Source organism: Castanea sativa, chromosome 5, assembly GCF_040712315.1.
Source record: "Castanea sativa cultivar Marrone di Chiusa Pesio chromosome 5, ASM4071231v1".
Lineage (NCBI taxonomy): Eukaryota > Viridiplantae > Streptophyta > Magnoliopsida > Fagales > Fagaceae > Castanea > Castanea sativa.
In genome coordinates this window covers 16,995,158-17,015,798 of record NC_134017.1, presented here as the reverse complement: position 1 = coordinate 17,015,798, position 20,641 = coordinate 16,995,158, and the positions used below count along the sequence as shown (strand labels likewise).

The following is a 20,641-nucleotide window of genomic DNA, read 5'->3' as shown; positions in this document are numbered from 1 at the left end:
TTTATGTACTCAAAGTACAAAAATTACAACTTCTTACATCAAACACACCCCACATTTGCATATACTCACTCCACATCACATACAAACACACTTAATCATTATCATTTCATACTCAAACAAATAAAAAAACTAAAGACAACACTTACCCCCACTACAAAATTTCAAATTATTCTAACAAAAAAATAATGAAAAATATTAAACCAAACAACAACAAAAATAGCCATGATAAAAGCCTAACAATACAAATATATCTTAAATATTTTTTACTTCTTATAAAAAAAAAAAAAAGCCTAGCATATATACACTAACTTGTTACATCATATGCATGTACAAACCCCACATTAGCATATATACTCAATCATTACCATTTGTTTCTAAACAAAAAACAAAAAAAATCATTAATCATACTCAAAAAAAAAAAAAAAAAACTAAACACACAAATATTCAAATCATTCTATCAAAAATATAAAGAAAAATAACAAACCAAACAAAAAAAGTCATGATACATACCCATAAAAAACCTAACATTACATATATGTAACTAACAACTACCCATAAAAAAACCCTAACATTACATATATGTAACTAACAACTATTCAAAAAAAAAAAAAAAAACTGGCAACTAGAGAGAGTGTATAAAAACCTTACTTGACATGAGAATGTGTAAATGGAGGGTGAGTTTGATTTGAAGTTTTGTATGAGAGCGAGAGAGGAAGAGAGAGCTGCTGGATTTTTGGTATAGCAAACGGCAGACCCTAGAAAATAGGTATTGTGTAATAAAAAGCAGCTGCCCTAACCACGTGGATTAAACTGGACCAACCATTGCAAATCGAGTCTCTGAGACTCGATTTCCCTTTTTAAAAACCGAGTCTATAAGACTCGATATCTACCTGGAGTCCCCATTGATCCAACTGACAACATAAATAGAGTATTTAATTCTTCACATGTAAATCGACTCTCTAAGAGTTGATTTCCAAGTGGCCGCCACGTGAAAAAGCGCCACATCAGATCTGATCAGCACATACAAATCGAGTGTTTAAGAATCGATTTATATGTTCAAAATCGACTCTCTAAGAGTCGAGATGTTAGTATTTTATATACTTCCAGAACTGTGCCTACTAACTATATTCTTGAGCAATTATGGCTAATGGCCCATTTTCCCCCAATTTATCGAACATATGGAATGCAAAAATAATGAACCTAAGTTGTGAACACAATTGAGCATGTATCCGAAATGCAATGGGCCAAAATATTTGAAAATTGTATCTTCAAAGATAAAAGGAAAAGAAAAAGTGGACTTTCATTCATTCTTGAAAAGAAAAGATTTGTCAATGCTTGGTTTTTGGAGCAAAACTTGATCATTATTTGGTGAAGGAACACCACACTTCTTGATATCTCTCTTGTAGTTGAGGGGTGTTCGCGGTGCAGTGTGGTTTTGGGTCATTTTTGGTATTGCACTTTTCGGTATGGTTTAGTCAAAACTATAACTGCACTTCACTTTATTTTTGCGGTCACATATGTGGTGCGGTGAAGTGCAGTGTAATTTGGAGTTTAGCAAAACTATAACTGCATCACACATCATTTTTATGGTCACGTGTGCAGTGTGGTGTATAAGATGCTGTTTGAACGTTCTGAAGTCGATATATTTTTCAAATTTCGGGTTTTTCTTGCTCAACCCAAAACTAAATTTTTTTTCCTTTATTTTGGGTCAAGTTTTAAACTATTGAACTAGTTTTTCTTTATTTTTGACTGGCTTTCCTAGTCAACATTTGCTATAGTTATCAAACTATTATTATTTTTATTATATAAAAAAACTAGGGTTATTATACTATTAATAACATATTTAATATTAAAAATAATAAAAATATTAATATATAGAAATGGTGTAGTGTGGTTTTCTTATTATAAAACCGCAAACTGCACTACATCATTTGATGCAGTGCGATTCAATTATGCCATTTTGTAGGCAGTTTTGGTGCGATTTTTGTAATTTGTGTGATTTGGTGAACACCCCTAAGTCAAGGTATGCGTGACAGCAAAACACAGTAAAAATGTATGAACTTCCCTTTATTTATTTATTTATTTATTTTTTTCATTAAGACATGGGTTTTTATTTTTGGCAAGGTTAAAATGTGCTTTTTGGAGTTTACAAATATCATCCCAAGCTTTCAAGTACATTGATTTTGCCATCCTTTTTTCTTTTAATGTCTTTTTTGAGAAGCTAAGAGATGACATAGGCCATAAATAGAGGCAGCAACCGCCACTACTCTGTAAAAATTAAAAACTAGTAAGACATGTTTTAGAGGCTTGTGATAGGATTATTTTGTATCACCCTTGTATTTTTTTTTTTTTATTACCTTCTCTACAGCTCTATTTGTTTCACTTCATTTTATATCACCTTTGTGTTTTATGTTGTACCTTCTCTACTCCTCTATTTATTTCGTTGTAAAATATTTTCAAAAGTAAAATAAAAAACATATTTAATAAAAAATTTCAAGTACAACTTGTATGATATACAATTTTTCAAATAAAAATTACCAAAATTACTGCCTCTCAGTCACCATTAATGACTCTAGCCACCGGATAGGAGAAAAGGCAACGTGTGTTTTTGTAAAATATTCTACCAAGTTTTTGTTGATAAAACATTTTACAAAATTTCACAAAGAATTTTATGATCAACAAAAACCATTTTTAAGTTTGACCAAATTTTACAATGAAACAACTCAATAAAATGTGAAAAAAAAAAAAAAATGGAAAACGTTTTTTCTTTTTTGGAAGTGGTGGAGTTGTCCAATCCACAAATTACAAATGCACATGGATAAAGCTCTGGCCTGGCAGAATCTACTTTAGAACCGGGCAACAGGCATGTGTCAAGGCTGTAGGTCCATGAAACTATGCCAATTTTTCACTCTAGCCCAATGTTGGCCCAGCAAATTCGGTGAGCGGTGAGCCCACCTTGACAAATATAGCAATTAAAATGTTGCATGTCTCTGTGCTTTGCTAATTTGCCCGTCTCCATGCATATCAATTGACCGAGAAATGTAATAATCCACAAATTTTAATATTTTCATTTTTTACTTGGGTCTGTTTGAATACTGCTTATTTTATTGAAACTGAAAACTTATTGTTGAAAATACTGCAAATAAAGGTAAAAGTTAGTTAAAATAGTACAGTGAGGTCGATGAATAGTACCAAAAAGTGCAATGGAACCCATGAAAAGTAGTAAAAATAAGCTAAATAGTAAAATAATTTTAATTTTTCATCTCTATCCAAACAGAGGCTTAGGCTGCGTTTGTTTTGACTGAAAAGTATTTCAGGAAATTGTTTTACACTATGTTGTGTGTTTAGTAGGCACAGAAAATTTGGTCAAACTGAAATTATTTTACACTTTGACTGTAAAATAACCCTTCTCTAGTGTAAAATCATTTCTGTTCTTATTTTACCTTCAAAGCTCATTTTTCAGACTGAAAATAGAGAGAGAGAGAGCACGAAGAGAGAGAGAGAGAGAGAGAGAGAGAGAGAGTGAGATCGAGCTCGCGCCGTCGAGCTCAGATCACCGCCCCAAGCCCAGACGCGTCGTCGAGCTCGCGCTGTCAAGCTCGCACTGGCGAGATTGAGCCGCGAGATCATTGGTGGGATCGCATGTCACTGATCTACAAGCCACCACCCACCCCCGTCGTCGCTATCGCCTCTAGATCAAACCACCGATCTCATTGCCCAAAGCCCCAAGATCAAACTGCCGTTACCGATCTGGCCACCACCGTCCTCCATCCACCCTGATCTCTCTCGTTCTCGATCTATATCTCTTTCCCTCAATCTCTCAATCTTTCTCTCTTTGATCTCTGATTTTGTTATTGTTGTTGTTGTGGTGGTGTGGGTGGTGGTGTTTTGGTGGTTTTTGATCTCTGATCTTTTTGTTGTTGTTGTGGTGGTGTGGGTGGTGGTGTTTTGGTAGTTTTTTATCTCTGATTTTTTTGTTGTTGTTGTGGTGGTGTTTTGTGTTGTGTGGTGCTGGTGGTGGATTTTCTGTGGGCGTTGGTGGATTTTCTAATATAAAATTTGTTTGGAAACTGAGAAAATGGATGAGAACATGTGAGAAACCAATAGAAAATTTGCATTTTCAGAATGTTACCAGACACTTGAAATTATTTTCTAATATAATTTTTAAAATGCAACTAAACACTAGAAATTATTTTCCTTTACCGAAAATATGTTCACCTGAAATTATTTTACACTTGGAAAATATTTTACACTAAAACAAATGCAGCCTTAGTTGTAACTGGACCATTTTGTCAATAAGTAAATTGTTCGAACTTGTAGTGTCAAAAAACCTGAAAAAAGGAATACCTATAGAGTGCATCAGTGTGATATCAACTAAAGACCCTCATATTAATTAGAAACTCACAATGATCTTCAAGAATTCTAAAAAGGTAAGAGTTAAAAAATTGTGTTTTCACGTACCTTTGAAATTGTAAACATCACCGTAATGGAGATTGTGAGTTAGTAGCATCGAAATCATTGGGTTCAATGTCTCCATATTTAGTGAATGCGGGGTTGTAAAATGACTAGTTTAGCGGTTTTTATATGTGAGTAGATAGAGTAGAATGTGTAGTTACTAGTTAGCTTCGAAGAGCTAAGAGCATTCTTATCAAGCATTGTAAAAAATTTAGCATTTACCATATTAAAACACTACTTTTTTAATTTTAACACTTTATTTTACAATATACCAAACATCAAAACTTCTATTTTTTTTACAACTTCATTTAAATATTATTTCTTTATAATTTTTTATTCCTTTTTTGTTTTTTGTTTTTTTCATCCTCTTTTTCTTTGGTCTAACTGTCTCCCTCTCTCCCTCTCAGTCTCGTTGTCTCTCCCTCTCGATGACCCATGCCGATGAGACCGATCAAGTCGACGATCCACGCCGGTCAACTCGACGATTCACGCCGGTCATGTCGATGATCCACGAACACAGACCCATGAACCCAGACCCATGAACTTAGACCCACAAACCCAGACCCACAAAAATTGCCAGAGCACATTAGACCACGACCCAAAACGCCAAATCCATAACCCACACAACCACTGCTGAATCTAACATCAAATCACAAACTTAAAAAAAAAAAAAAACCACTGCGATAGAGATTGTCTTGGCTTGATGCTCCGGCCTGGGTTTTGTCGGAGAGGGAGGCAGAGACGTCGAGCTGAGGGAGCAAGAGAGAAGAGAAATGGGAGCAAGATGGAGAGACAGAAGAAACGGAAATTAGATAGAAAAAAGAAAGTCTGAAGAAAGAAAACAAACAAAGAATATAAAATGATTTTTTGTTTTACAATCTTTCGATCGTGGGCTGCTAGACATAGCAGTCTACTATAGTTGAATTGCAAAATAAATAAGATTTGAGAGTATTAATGGAGCATGCTTTTTAGAATTTATAGCATGTTGTATGTTAAATTTTAGCATTTATAAGATTTGCTCATCTTGATAAGAATGCTCTAAGTGTCTTTACTTGTTTGAAACTATAAGTGACAGATGACTCATATCATCAGTTGCTCTTGTGGTAGTTAGTTGGCCACTTGGCATGTTTGACAAACGAGTACACAGTATTGGACGGCTCATGCATATGGCTACTGATCCTCGTGATAGTTTGATCACTTGATTGTGTACATGTAAGTTAACGTGTTTTTTTAGTAATAGTTATGATAGGGAGCTTTTCTACATACATCGTCCGATTGGCAAATATGTATCCATCCAACATATTACACTCATCCAATATGTGCACGTCGGACGAGTGTAATATGTCGGATGGGTACATATATGCTAGTTGGACGATGTATGTACGTGTCGGGTGAGTGTAATATGTTGGATGGGTACAAATTTGCTAGTTGGAAGATGTATGTAGAAAAGCTCCCTATCATAATTATTACTAAAATAAACACGTTAGTTTTTATTATTAACTTCTTGTGATACCCAACTTTAAGAACCTCAATTTCACTTTCATGGATGTATCATTTGCTCGTGAATAGCTTGGGGTTATATATGGTTGTGTTCTTCTTTTTTCTTTTTCATGTTCTGCCCTAAGATACGGTTTGTATCGCTAGGGTTGCCACACACGTGAACGCAAGTCAGATTTCAAATATAAAAAGATAAATAAATAAAAAATTCCTTTCATTTGGACCATTTAATATTTTACCCATTTAATTAAAAAAAAGGGGAATATTTTCTTTTTCTGTTGCTACATCACCTGATCAAGGACCTGAGCAAGAGTAGTTGTAGTTGATCTCTAGCTATATAGTATTAATGCATGCAGTAGCATTTCATTGATGAACCAACTGCATACATATAAAAGCAGAACCATGCACGGTACAGCTATGGAGAGCCACACCCGTCATGTTATTATTATCCAATTGATGAGAAAAGAAAAGTGAATAAGCAAAGTACCTTAATACGTACATTCATGGATTCACAACCAACCTCAGTAAAAAGGGCCAAAAAGCAGAAGTTGTCCGAAGTAATTTTTGTTTTCTCAAAAATTCGGTTTTTGTTTTTGTTAAATATCAAACTAGATAGTTTTTGTATACTCATTAAATCATATTAGATAATTTTTTTATACTCATTGAAGTTTAAAAAATGATAACTTCCCTTAAAAAATTATTTTACGAGTATACATATGTGAAAGTTATTAATTATATATATATATACACAATATATTTATAAATTAATTTTATATACAATATATTTATAAATTATGATATATTCTAGTATAAAAATATTAATATTTATATATGTGTATGCGCATTTACGCATGTGTGTGGTAGTTTATTTTGACTCATACCTACTATATTAGTGCCAATATTTGGCCTCCCAATCAAAAAATCCTAGCTTCGCCCCAGTTAATTATTACTTATTTCAAACTTTAAAAAATAAATAAACCAATCAATAAAAACCGACTAAAAAGATGATAACTGTAAGTGCACAATTGCACCTGGACCCCAGAACAGTTATGGGCTCAGGCCCAATGAGCCTTAAACAATAAAAATTTGTAGAGAGTGGGCTTGAAACCCAGGTTAGAAGTGAGTGAAGATTAAATGACAAACTAAAGATTGCCGATTTGGAAACAAAGGAGTAATGCAAATAGGTCTCCTCGGACGTAAGCAGAGGCGTTCTTATATTATCTCTCTCTCTTTGTCTTTTTTCTTGTTAGATTACCAAAAGCCCTCCCCATTTCTGTTCTAGGTCCTTCCTTAAATACTCTTCTTTTTAATACTTTATACACGTGTTGCACCAACTCCTCCCTTAGCCTAGATATTTCTTTTCTTAGTGCCTTTGAACAGTAACTAGAAGTTTCCCTTCCACTGTTCAAGTGTCACCTCCTCATTAATGCGGCCAGGGTGGTAGGTGCAGGGTCTTTAATGTGGAGGTAGCAGCCTTTATCTTTGACATTCCTTCAACACCGGTGTTTCTGGGGCATTCTAGGGTTTCCCCCTTTTACCCATTGGACTTAACTGTACCATCCCCTAACCTTTACCATGAAATCCCGAGTTCTTCGGTGCTCACCCGAGGGTAAGTTCACCCTCGGCTGGGTCCTCGGACCCTCGGCGCATGGGCCGACCCATAGTATTAACAACTTCCAAACCCAGGGTCAGGTCGGCCCTCCTTAACACGGCCCAAAAGGCCCATGTTCCCATCAGATCTTTTTACCCCCGCAATAGCCCTCAAAACTCTAATTTTCAACGTCCGAGGAGAAAAATAGGGTTTTGATCCGGGCGAAAAAGCCTTTCTACACACTTTATAAGTGATGGCACGTGTGGAAATCGTTTTGCGTCCCAGAAGATGACACTTGGCGGTTTTATTTTCGAAAACGCGCGCATTTATAACTGTAAGTTACTCTTTGTCTCCCACGTTCAACGGTGAGATGGGCATCCAACGGTTCTCATTACTCCACGAAATTTTAGGCGGGACAGACATAATTTCGAGGCCACCTTTTCGCACGTCGTGACGCTTCGGGAACCCGCGCCTTCATTTAATTCCTCAGGGGGTAATCCCATCAAGACATCAGCCATCATACCTTACTCTGCAGAAAACCGTGGAGATTTGCACATCTTCAACCTTGTAAGTTCTTGCTCCTATTCTAAACCTTTTTTTCTCGATATTTGTCCTCGGCTACCAATACAAACACTCTCCCTTTTAAAGTTTAGTCTATCGTCTCTCTGTAATGGGAAAATTCAAGTGTCTAGTTGATACCGCCGCTGGGATGGAAGGCTTTAGAGCCAAATACCATATTCCCAGCGACGTAGGGTTAGAATACTGCCCGGCAACAGCCGTGGCCGGTTCTAGGAAAGAGGGAGAGGTTATCATCCCTATGATAGCCTTCATAGAGGGTGGGATGACCCTTCCAATGAAACCCGTAATGAGGGAGTATCTTCGCAACCACCGGTTGTGTCCCGACCAATGCCTTCCAAACGTTTTTAGAGTTCTAGGTAGTGTAGATGCTCTAAACGAGCAGATGGGTTTAAACCTCACATGGCTCGATGTCGTGTTCCTATATGAGTCCCTCAAACTTTCTAAAGTAGGCTATTATATGAAATCTCGGTCTAGCACCGTTAGGCTAATCTCCCTATCGCCCAAATCAAACAAAGGCATGAAGGACGACTACTTGATCGTGTCTCGGAAGAACTCGGCACGACGGCTTGGCTGCCGGTTCGGTGGGGGGATCCGTGCGACGCCGTAGGATTAATCTCCCCACAACACAACTTCTCCTAACACACACACGAAATGCGTATTTGTATTTACTTAAACTTGTTAAATATTTGTGTGAATCTAATCGTGGTTTGTTTGTTTTGACGTCTTTTTTTGCGGATAGCGCACGTGCGTCCTCGTCCGAGTCACCGTAACGTTCCCGATCTAAACCGAGTACTTCGCTCCGAGGTGTTCGTTAGTGAAGACTTACAACTCCGGGCGGCTCACCTCATTCTCGGATACACTCCCCTTTCCAAAGACTTCAAGAGATAGAGGACGCCATTATTGCGGGCGACCGAAGACGGAAGAGGATCAACGTAGCTCGGCGCCATTTTTTGGATGACCGTGACCTCCCGGACGCTCCTAACACCGTTCCAGGCCTGGCAACGGGCGATAGGCGACGGTCCCCCTTGCCGTGCACGCACAAACAACGTTGTCATTCCGAAGAGCGTGTCTTCTTCACACACCCTTGACGACGAGATAGATCAATTCCATCTCGAAGACACCGAGAGACCTCACGGGAACCGGTTTGTAGTGCTTTCCGACGAGGAAGAAGAAGCAACCGAGGCCTCGGAATTGCAGGGTTTGTAGCTGCCCTTCCGAGGACGAATCCGTAGAAGACATGGGACGAATGGAGGTCTTCTCACTAATAGGGCTGCCAAAGTTGCGAGAGAAGAAGAAAAGGGGACGTCCCAAGTTCTCCAGTTTACCTCCTCCTCCTCCTCCGGTGAGCCCAAGCTCCAGCCGAGGATCCCAAGAAGAAGAGACAGGGGGATGATGAGGGGACGACTCACACAGAGCCCAAGAAACCACGCCAACAACTCCCCCCGGCCCATCCGCAGACGCTGGATAAGGGCAAGGGTAGATCCCGTTCGGTTGAACTCGGGAAATCGGGGAGGAGGTATCAGTACGCCGAGCACCGACCACCTGGTCCCCCGACCTAAGGCTGGACGGCGCTCCCATTTCCTGCCAGTCCAGTATAAGGGCGGTTCAACAAGGCCATGCCCACCACCTGGCCGAGGTCTTGGAACGTCCTCTTCTGCTGCCCAAAGACATGGAGACTTTGGAAAAGATGGGCCAGCCACAACTATTCCTTTCACTGAAGAGAGACTTAGCACTGGTAAGTTTTTCTCCTTTTAACAATATTTATAAGTAAATTAGTTTTTGTTATTCCTAACTCCATTATGCTTTTTTACAGGCTATTCAGGAGGTCTTTGTAGCTGAAAAGTTTATTGAAGACGCTCGGAAAGTAGCCAGAGCTGAGCTCGAAATTAGGGTGGAGACTGAGAAGACCTTAGGTACAGCCCTTGCCGAGAACGAGAAGCTGACCTCGGAGGTAGCAGAGCTGAGGAGAGAGAAGAATGGGGTCGAGTCAAACTTGAAGACCATGAAGACCCAAATAGAAGGACAACGCAAGCTCCTTCGTGAAAGAGATGAAGAGCTCTCCCGAACTCAAAGGGAGTGCTCGGATCTTAAGAAGCAACTGGCGCTGATGAAAGAAGAAGCCAGTTCCTTCCAACTCTCTCTTCAAGCTGCCAAGCAGGCAAGTTTCGATGAAGGGGTAGCCACCACCGGGAGCGAATGACAGAGGAGTTCGCGGCTTTATGCCGCGAATGCTGTCAAAAGTATGGGGGGAAGCTTTAAACGTAGAGGGGAGTTCCTCGATCTTTCGGATTTGAGGAAGTCCGAGAACGTTTGGCTTCCCCTAGAAATACAGGAGATTGAAGAGGCTCCTGCTGCTACTCCTACCCCCGAGACAACTCTTCCTGCCCTACCTCTGATGGTCCCACAGCAAATTCCTGATCCTACAGAACCTTCTGGTTCCAATAAAGAGAAGGAAGGAGGAGTGGATGCAGAGAAGGACTTGAGCCAGTCAGTGGAACCTATTGTCCTCTCAACAACGACAGTGGATAAAGGAAAGCAGATTATGACTCCTTTTGAGCTGGAGTTGAGAAAGACCGAGGGCACTAGTACCTCTCAGCAAGATCCTCCTCCAACAGCTTAGGACTTAGCTTAGGGCTTCTCTTTTTCCATTCTTTTCTGTTTTTTTTTTAATTATATATTGTAGTGTATATTCAACTTGATTAATAAAGAACAATTTCGTTTGCTTTTCACTTGGATTGTGTCTGCTTTTACTTTATTCCTTTTTTGTACTTATTACAAAAGTTTCCCATTAAGTCATATCAAAAGTTTCTCAGAGTATAAAAATCTAACTCCAAGGATTGCACAATCATAACTTCCACATAATCACGCGTATATTACTAAAGATTTAATACAAGGTGACATAGTTAACACGTTTGAACAATGCCTTGATAAAAAAGGAAAGAGGACTTCATATAACGATTAAGCCCTTATACTGCATAACACTGTTTCTAGTAGGATGTAAGATCCGAGGACCATTCCTTACACAAATTCACTCAATACTTAAAGACATAAAACTTAAGATCCGAGTTAATAAACAGTAAGGTATTAACATCCAGACACAATCAGAAGTTAACTTTAAGCAAAGTCATAGTCCGAAGACAAATCTTAAGCAATCTTTCGTTTAACTGTAAATGTTAGTTTTCCCAAAGTAGGAGGTCCGAGGATTCTTTAAAACAATCTTAAGGTTCTGTTTGATTCTTTAAAACAATAACTTCAAATGTTAATTTTCCCAAAGTAGGAGGCCCGAAGACCCGGCACAACTAAGGTTCTGTTTAACAAATGACAAGACATCAATTTCCACAAGGTCTGTGGTCCGATGACTGCACTTAACCAAGTTTCTGTTTGATTCTTTAAAACAATAACTTCAAATGTTAATTTTCCCAAAGTAGGAGGTCCGAGGACCCGGCATAACTAAGGTTCTGTTTAACAAATGATAAGACATCAATTTCCACAAGGTTTGTGGTCCGAGGACTGCACTTAACCAAGTTTCTGTTTGATTCTTTAAAACAATAACTTCAAATGTTAATTTTCCCAAAGTAGGAGGTCCGAGGACCCGGCATAACTAAGGTTCTGTTTAACAAATGATAAGACATCAATTTCCACAAGGTTTGTAGTCCGAGGACTGCACTTAACCAAGTTTCTGTTTGATTCTTTAAAACAATAACTTCAAATGTTAATTTTCCCAAAGTAGGAGGTCCGAGGACCCGGCATAACTAAGGTTCTGTTTAACAAATGATAAGACATCAATTTCCACAAGGTTTGTGGTCCGAGGACTGCACTTAACCAAGTTTCTGTTTGATTCTTTAAAACAATAACTTCAAATGTTAATTTTCCCAAAGTAGGAGGTCCGAGGACCCGGCATAACTAAGGTTCTCATTTAACAAATGATAAGACATCAATTTCCACAAGGTTTGTGGTCCGAGGACTGCACTTAACCAAGTTTCTGTTTGATTCTTTAAAACAATAACTTCAAATGTTAATTTTTCCAAAGTAGGAGGTCCGAGGACCCGGCATAACTAAGGTTCTGTTTAACAAATGATAAGACATCAATTTCCACAAGGTTTGTGGTCCGAGGACTGCACTTAACCAAGTTTCTGTTTGATTCTTTAAAACAATAACTTCAAATGTTAATTTTCCCAAAGTAGGAGGTCCGAGGACCCGGCATAACTAAGGTTCTGTTTAACAAATGATAAGACATCAATTTCCACAAGGTTTGTGGTCCGAGGACTGCACTTAACCAAGTTTCTGTTTGATTCTTTAAAACAATAACTTCAAATGTTAATTTTCCCAAAGTAGGAGGCCCGAAGACCCGGCATAACTAAGGTTCTGTTTAACAAATGATAAGACATCAATTTCCACAAGGTTTGTGGTCCGAGGACTGCACTTAACCAAGTTTCTGTTTGATTCTTTAAAACAATAACTTCAAATATGAGAGCCAGCCATAACTTTGAAACATTAATTGACAAAAGCTTATTTGATTAATAATAATACCTTCTAAGATTATTTACATTCCATGGACGTGGTACAACTCGTTCATCCAGGTCAACTAACCTATACGACCCTACGCTGCTATTGAAACAATGCGGTAGGGGCCTTCCCGATTAGGTCCTAGCTTACCATCTTCCTGGATTCTTAGAAGTGGCTACTACTTTCATTAATACAAGATCACCAGCGCAAGTGGCCTTAGCTTCACGTGGGCATCATGTCCTTGTTTTAGCTTCACGATAATAAGCCATTTGGACCATAGCCGCCTCACGCCGTTCTTCAAGTAAATCAAGATCTCTCTCTAGAAGTTCCTTGTTATTCTCGGACTAAAAGAACTTGTCTTTCAGAGTAGGAAATTCCGAGACTCCAATGGTATCACCGCCTCGGCTCCATAAGCCATAGAGAATGGCGTTTCTCCGGTGGACCTGCGTGGAGTGGTCCGATGCGTCCACGGACATGAGGGAGCTCTTCTACCCATCTCGCCTTTCGCATCATCCAACCTCTTCTTGAGCCCGTTGACTATGACCTTGTTAACGGCCTCGGCATGTCCATTTCCTCGAGGATAAGCCGGGGTCGAGTATCTCGTTTGTGATGCCCATGTCACCCACGATCCTTGCCTAAAGGCGTTCCTGTCAAATTGAACGCCATTGTCCGAGATAAGAGTATGTGGTATACCAAATCTAGTAACAATATTCTTCCAAATAAACCTCTTGGAATCAAAATCTCGGATATTGGCTAAGGGCTCGGCTTCGACCCATTTAGTGAAGTAGTCTGTCCCTACGAGCGGCCCATCTTTTGTTTCCGGCGGCTCTCGGGAATGGCCCTACAATGTCCAAGCCCCATTGTGCGAAAGGCCAAGGGCTAGACAGAGGATTAAGAACCCCTCCAGGTTGGTGGATATTAGGGGCGAACCTCTGACACTGATCACACTTTCTGGCATAATCCTGAGCCTCCCTCTGCATATTAGGCCACCAATAACCCTGAGTCAGGGCTCTATGGGCTAAGGACCTTCCCCCAGTGTGACTCCCACAAATTCCTTCATGCAATTCCTCCAGCAATGATTCTGTTGATTCAGGGTGTACACACAACAAATACGGTCCTGAAAAGGATCGTTTGTATAACTTCTGGTCCTCGGACAACCAGAAACGCGGCGCCTTTCGACGTACCTTTTCTGCTTCGACCTTGTCTTCAGGAAGGATGTCATTTTTAAGAAAAGATATGATCGAATCCATCCAGCTAGGACCAGGCCTTATTAGATGGATGCGAGGTGCGTTAGCAGCTGAAAGAGAAGGTTCTACCAGATCCTCAACAAGAATAACCCTTGGTAGCCCTTGAGCCGAGGATGTTGCCAACGTAGCCAAAGAATCTGCATGAGTATTTCCACTCCTAGAGACATGCGCTAAGACAAAGGAGTCGAATTGAGCCTGCTGACGTTTGACCTGGGCCAAATATTCCTGCATCCTGGAATCTCTAGCTTCCATGGTACCCACAACTTGGCCGACCACTAACTGAGAGTCCGAGAACAAATGAATTTCCTTGCCACCCATCTTATGTACCATTTGCATGCCTACCAAGACTGCTTCATACTCAGCTTCATTATTAGTAGCCGAGAAGGCTAATCTCAAAGATTTTTCTAAGACAATCCCTTCAGGGGACACTAGAACAAGCCCAACACCAGACCCTCTTTGATTAGCAGCCCCATCCACGTGAACTCTCCAAACCGAGGGAGATACGTCTGTGATCACACCAACTGATTTTCCACCCATGTGTGCTTCTTTTGAAGTTTCTTCTATCAATGGTTCAGTAAACTCTGCCACCAAATCTGCGAGGACCTGTCCCTTCACCGATGTGCGAGGCCTGTATTTAACATCAAAGGCTCCCAAAATGGTTCCCCATTTTGCCACCTTGCCAGAATAATCAGCACTACGCAACACAGCCTTGAGGGGCAGCTGGGTCAAAACAACCACAGTATGAGACTGAAAATAATGAGGGAGTTTGCGTGTGGCGTGGACCACAGCCAGAAGTGCTTTTTCCAAAGGCAGATAGCGCATCTCGGCCTCATTCAAGGACTTACTAACGTAGTAGATCGGTCTCTGTAATCCATTTTCATTCCTTATGAGGACTAGGCTAACCGCATGAATAGCCACGGCCAGATAGGCGAATAAAACCTCATCCACCTCAGGGCGAGATAAAATGGGCGGGCGAGAAAGATATTGCTTAAGCTGTTGGAAAGCCGACTCACAATCCTCGGTCCATTGAAACCCTTTCCACTTGTTCAACAACTGAAAGAAAGGACGGCACCGGTCAGCTGACCGAGAAATAAATCTGTTCAACGCAGCAATCATTCCGGTCAATTTCTGAATCTCCTTTGGGTTCCGAGGCGGCTGCAAATTCTGAATAGCCTTAACCTGCACTGGGTTCACCTCTATGCCCCTATGAGTGATCATATATCCTAGAAATTTTCCAGACCCCACGCCAAAAGAACACTTGGAGGCGTTAAGACGCAACTTATACTTCCTCAGCATCTGGAAGGTGTCGGCCAAATCTGTCATGTGCGAAGGTACCGTCTTACTCTTCACCACCATATCATCCACGTATACTTCTATGTTTTTCCCCAGTTGCTGCTCAAACATGCGGGTCATCATTCTTTGGTAAGTAGCCCCCGCATTTTTTAACCCAAATGGCATGACCTTATAATGATAGTTCCCGGTTGGTGTAATGAAAGCGATCTTCCCTGATCTTCTAGCGCCAAGTGGAATTTGGTGGTAACCCTGGAAGGCATCCAAAAAACTCATCCGAGGATGTCCGAGCGGTAGCATCTCGGTTGATCAATCCGTGGCATTGGGAACGAATCTTTAGGACAGGCCTTGTTCGATCGGTAAAGTCTACACATACTCTCCACTTGCCGTTCTTCTTCTTAACGACAACAAGTATGAGCCAACCATTCGGGGTAGAAAACTTCTTTGATAGCCCCGCCCTTTTGAGTTTAAGAACCTCTTCCTTCAGCGGCCTCGAAATGTTCTCGGGGAAGACGCCGAGGTGGCTGCCTCCTCGGAACAATGGCCGGATTGACATTTAGATGATGACAAATAAAGTTCGGATCTACACCTGGAGCCTCATAGGGGTTCCATGCAAAGACATCTAAATTATCCTTCAGAAATTCCAACAACTCCATCTTCTCTTGGTATGGCAAAAGTATGCCAACTTGGAAGAACCTCTGGATCATCTGCTATTACAAACTTCTCTAACTCCTCGCGAGGACGGCCTCATCTTCTGTCATCGCTCCGGTGCCTCCGGAGCGTTAATTGCTATGACTCTGGACGAGCAAGGTTGATGACTCCATTTCGGCGACGAAGCACCGCAGCCGATATGCATTGCCTAGCAACTGCACTGGCCGCCGAGGATTTCCTCAACATGCTCCCCCGAGGGGAACTTCACCTTAACATGTAAGGTGGAAGAAACAGCTCCCAAAGCGTGCAGCCATGGCCTGGCGAGGATGGCTGTATATGGAGAGTACGCGTCAACCACAATGAAATCTACCTCAACCGTTTCTGTGCCGGATTGAACGGGTAGGCGGATTTGTCCCTTCGGCACAACGGCCCTTCCTTCAAAGCTTATAAGTGGAGAATCATAAGGAGTTAAATCTTCCAACTCCAACCTCAGTCCTTTAAATAGATCAGGGTACATGATATCTGCACCGCTGCCTTGATCTATCATCACCCTTCTCACATCATAATTCCCTATCCTGAGGGTAACCACAAGAGCATCGTCATGGGGCTGGATAGTCCCTACTTTATCCTCCTGGAGAAACCCAAGACGGGTAAAGTGCTCTTTAATCTCTTCGGCACTGTTACCTACATCCTCGGCCCGCGGATGAGAAACTGCCATAATCCTAGTGGGACCCGAACCGGTCCTACCAGGTGCAGCGAAGATAACATTAATTGTTCCCAATGTTTGGCCGAGGATGCTGTTCCTCTGGTTGTTTGAACCAACTTGACTTACTTGCCCGGTGCCGACATAAGTCTTGCTTTAACTTTCCCTCACCGACGAGCTGCTCCAGGATGGTTCCACGGGGTCCGACAACTTCTCGCAGTATGGCCCACATCCTGGTGGTCCGACGGAAAAGGTTTTGATTTCTTCTCGCAGGTCCCCCGCCATCTTGCCGGGCCATCCGAAAAGGGCTCTTTACGAACTTTTTCTAATAACCGATGCTGGTTCTCGGAACACATTTACGGCTGGGGTGCTGCCGAGCCGGATTGTCCGAAGTAATCCCTCCTCGGCTTGTTGTTGTGATATCTGTCCGACTTGAAATCCCTTCTCTCCTGCGGGATAACCTTCTCCTTTCCTTTTCCTTGCTGCTGGTCTTCCTCTACCCTTTTATATTCGTCGATACGATCCATAAGACGGCGTACGCTGCGGACGGGCTTTTTCGTCAAAGACTTTCTTAGGTCGTGATCAGTAGGGAGGCCTACCTTAAAGGTATTAAGCGCCACCTCATCATAGTCGCCATCTATTTCATTAAACATCTCCCAATATCTGTCGGAGTATGCTTTCAGTGTCTCCCCCTCCTTCATGACCATGGATAGCAACGAATCCAATGGCCGAGGGACTCTGCTACACGTGATGAAGCGCGAAGAGAATGCCCTAGTTAACTCCCCAAACGAGCCCACAGACCTCGATTTGAGACCGTTAAACCATCTCATAGCCACAGGTCCCAAGCTAGAGGGGAAGACTTTACACATCAAAGTCTCGTTATGAGAGTGCACTGCCATCCTTTGGTTGAAGTGACTCACGTGTTCCACCGGATCAGTCCGGCCATTGTAGATGGTAAAGGTGGGCTGGGTGAACCTCCTGGGAAGCCTTCCCCTCTCAATCCTCCGTGAAAACGGAGATTTAGAGAGTTGGTGCAACGCTCTACTCATGGTATCGTTGCCTAAGCCCCTAGAACGAAGCTTCTTACGTTTGCGAGTTGATTGGTCGTCCTCCTCGCCGGAGGATGTTGCGCTAGTGGGGGAATATGACCTTGAACTGTAGCCAACTCCCCTATCCTTCTCTGAGGAAGAACTAGATGAGGACGGGGAAACCTTACGTTTAGCACGGCGTAACTTCCTCTTCAAACGATTAATTTCCTTCTGCATGGATTTAGAGCCCTCATCGTGGGTAGTGCTACCCCCTCCTTGAGTATGGCTAGCCCCTGGGCATTCTGTATGGACGCTTCCCTCACGATCCCTATGACGTTCAAGACGTTCGAAATGATCCTCCGGTTGTGATCCTTGTGACTCTGCATGGTGAGAGCCTAAGCCTGCCATAATATCTCTACTACTTCTAGACTAGATTTCCCACAGACGGCGCCAATTGTAAGTGCACAATTGCACCTGGACCCCAGAACAGTTATGGGCTCAGGCCCAATGAGCCTTAAACAATAAAAATTTGTAGAGAGTGGGCTTGAAACCCAGGTTAGAAGTGAGTGAAGATTAAATGACAAACTAAAGATTGCCAGTATTTGGAAACAGCAAGGAGTAATGCAAATAGGTCTCCTCGGACGTAAGCCGAGAGCTGTTCTTATATTATCTCTCTCTCTTTGTCTTTTTTCTTGTTAGATTACCAAAAGCCCTCCCCATTTCTGTTCTAGGTCCTTCCTTAAATACTCTTCTTTTTAATACTTTATACACGTGTTGCACCAACTCCTCCCTTAGCCTAGATATTTCTTTTCTTAGTGCCTTTGAACAGTAACTAGAAGTTTCCCTTCCACTGTTCAAGTGTCACCTCCCCATTAATGCGGCCAGGGTGGTAGGTGCAGGGTCTTTAATGTGGAGGTAGCAGCCTTTATCTTTGACATTCCTTCAACACCGGTGTTTCTGGGGCATTCTAGGGTTTCCCCCTTTTACCCATTGGACTTAACTGTACCATCCCCTAACCTTTACCATGAAATCCCGAGTTCTTCGGTGCTCACCCGAGGGTAAGTTCACCCTCGGCTGGTCCTCGGACCCTCGGCGCATGGGCCGACCCATAGTATTAACAACTTCCAAACCCAGGGTCAGGTCGGCCCTCCTTAACACGGCCCAAAAGGCCCATGTTCCCATCAGGATCTTTTTACCCCCCACAATAACTTCCCTTAAAAAATTATCTTATGAGTATACATGTGTGGACATTGTTAATTTTATATACAATATATTTATAAATTTATTTTATATACAATATATTATAAATTATGACCTACTTTAATACCTAAATATTTATATTTATATATGTGTATATGTATTTACGTATGCGTGTAATAGTTTATCTTAATTTATGATTACTATATTAGTACCAAAATGTGGCCTTTCAAACAAAAAAAAAAAAAAACCTAGCTCCGCGTTAATTATTACTTATTTCAAACTTTAAAAAACAAATAAACCAATCAATAAAAGCCGACTAAAAAGAGAATAACTTGCTTTCCAATCCAAAGTTAAAACTTAAAAAAACAAATAAACCAATCAATAAAAGCCGACTAAAATAGAAGAACTTGCTTTCCAATCCAAACTTATCTGAAACTCTAGCATGTTCACGGCTGTTCCCGCTTAAGCTTGATAACTGACATGTCACATGTGAGTTTCCAAGGTCCACATAAATTCACCGTTTAGTAGATCACTAGGAGCACCACTGCACTAGTATAAATAAGAGTGCTGTAATTTCTATCTTCCATTATCAGATAGTCTTCAAAGCTCAAAGTCATTTCAATCACTCTTATTAGGTGATCTTTTTGTAACTAGTATAAATAAGAGTGCTGTAATTTCTATCTTCCATTATCAGATAGTCTTCAAAGCTCAGTCATTTCAATCACTATTATTAGGTGATCTTTTTGTAACTTTAAGAAAGTTATTGTATTGTTCATCATGACACCACATGGAAAGACTATTGCTAGCACTTACACTATAAGCAACAGCATCTCCAAGCCAACAAGACTCTCATCCGATAGCCTTCAAAGAACAGTTTCAGACATTTCATTCGAACTTAGCAAAGAAGTGATTGACGAGTTAACACTCCCACCAATATCTGAAGTTGAAGATGCAAGGTGCGAGTGCTGTGGCATGTGCGAGGAGTGCACGCCGGAGTACATTGAGAAGGTGCGAGGCAAGTTCTCCGGGAAGTGGATATGTGGGCTGTGTGCTGAAGCAGTGAAGGAAGAGGTGGAGAAGAATGGAGGGAAGGGAGAAGAGGCTTTGAGTGCACATATGAGTGCCTGTGCTAGGTTTAACAACTTTGGTAGGGCTTATCCTATTTTGTTCCAAGCAGAGGCCATGAGGGAAATGTTGAAGAAGAGCAGATTGGAAGGGAGAGGTGTGAGGGCCAAGTCTACTAGTCCTAGAGACAAAGGAGGGCTAAAGAAGGGTGGGATTGCTAGGAGTTCAAGTTGCATTTCAGCAATCACAAGGGAGATGAATGATCTCTCCATTGCCAATTGAGTCTCCTAAATGGGTTTAAGTGATAGTATAGTAATAGTAACACACCCTATAATGTTAGATGTCAGTGGTTTGAACCCACCATCCCCTCCCTACTATCTATCAATCAAAAAACAATTTGTCTCCCAAAGGCTTTTGCATAGATTTCTCTCTTTCCAGTATATATTTGATCTTCCTCATCTTTGCTAACTACTAGTATATATTTATCCCTTTAAACCTTTATAAAGCCCTATTACGGGGAAGATCCAGATGTACATCCCTATATGCTTAGATGCTCTTTGTCTTTGACGGTTTCACCATCTATATATTTTGTTTGGACTAATGTTTTAGTCACCTTACCAGGTTTTTTGGGTTAATTCAAAGTGTTATACATGTTTCTTCTCTGGGACTTTTTGACAGTTTCTTAATTTTAGCCATTCCCTATGGGTTTCTCCAGTGGGTTCAGATTTTCCTATCTAATACCTTCCAGGGTTATGTAGTAAAAGTGATTTGAAACCTTGGAGTGTGTTTGGTACCCCACTTATTTTATATCAGTGAGGAGCAAGTTGGT

The 20,641-nt window shown here is 41.2% G+C and overlaps 1 protein-coding gene across 1 annotated transcript; it reads left to right on the top strand.

The window, feature by feature from the left end:
• Positions 1-19,353: 19,353 nt before the first annotated feature.
• On the top strand, positions 19,354-20,379 carry LOC142633264 (uncharacterized). The gene has a single exon (XM_075807483.1). The coding sequence runs from the start codon at positions 19,525-19,527 to the stop codon at positions 20,092-20,094; it is 570 nt and encodes a 189-aa protein (XP_075663598.1). The 5' UTR covers positions 19,354-19,524; the 3' UTR covers positions 20,095-20,379.
• The last annotated feature ends 262 nt before the right edge of the window (positions 20,380-20,641 follow it).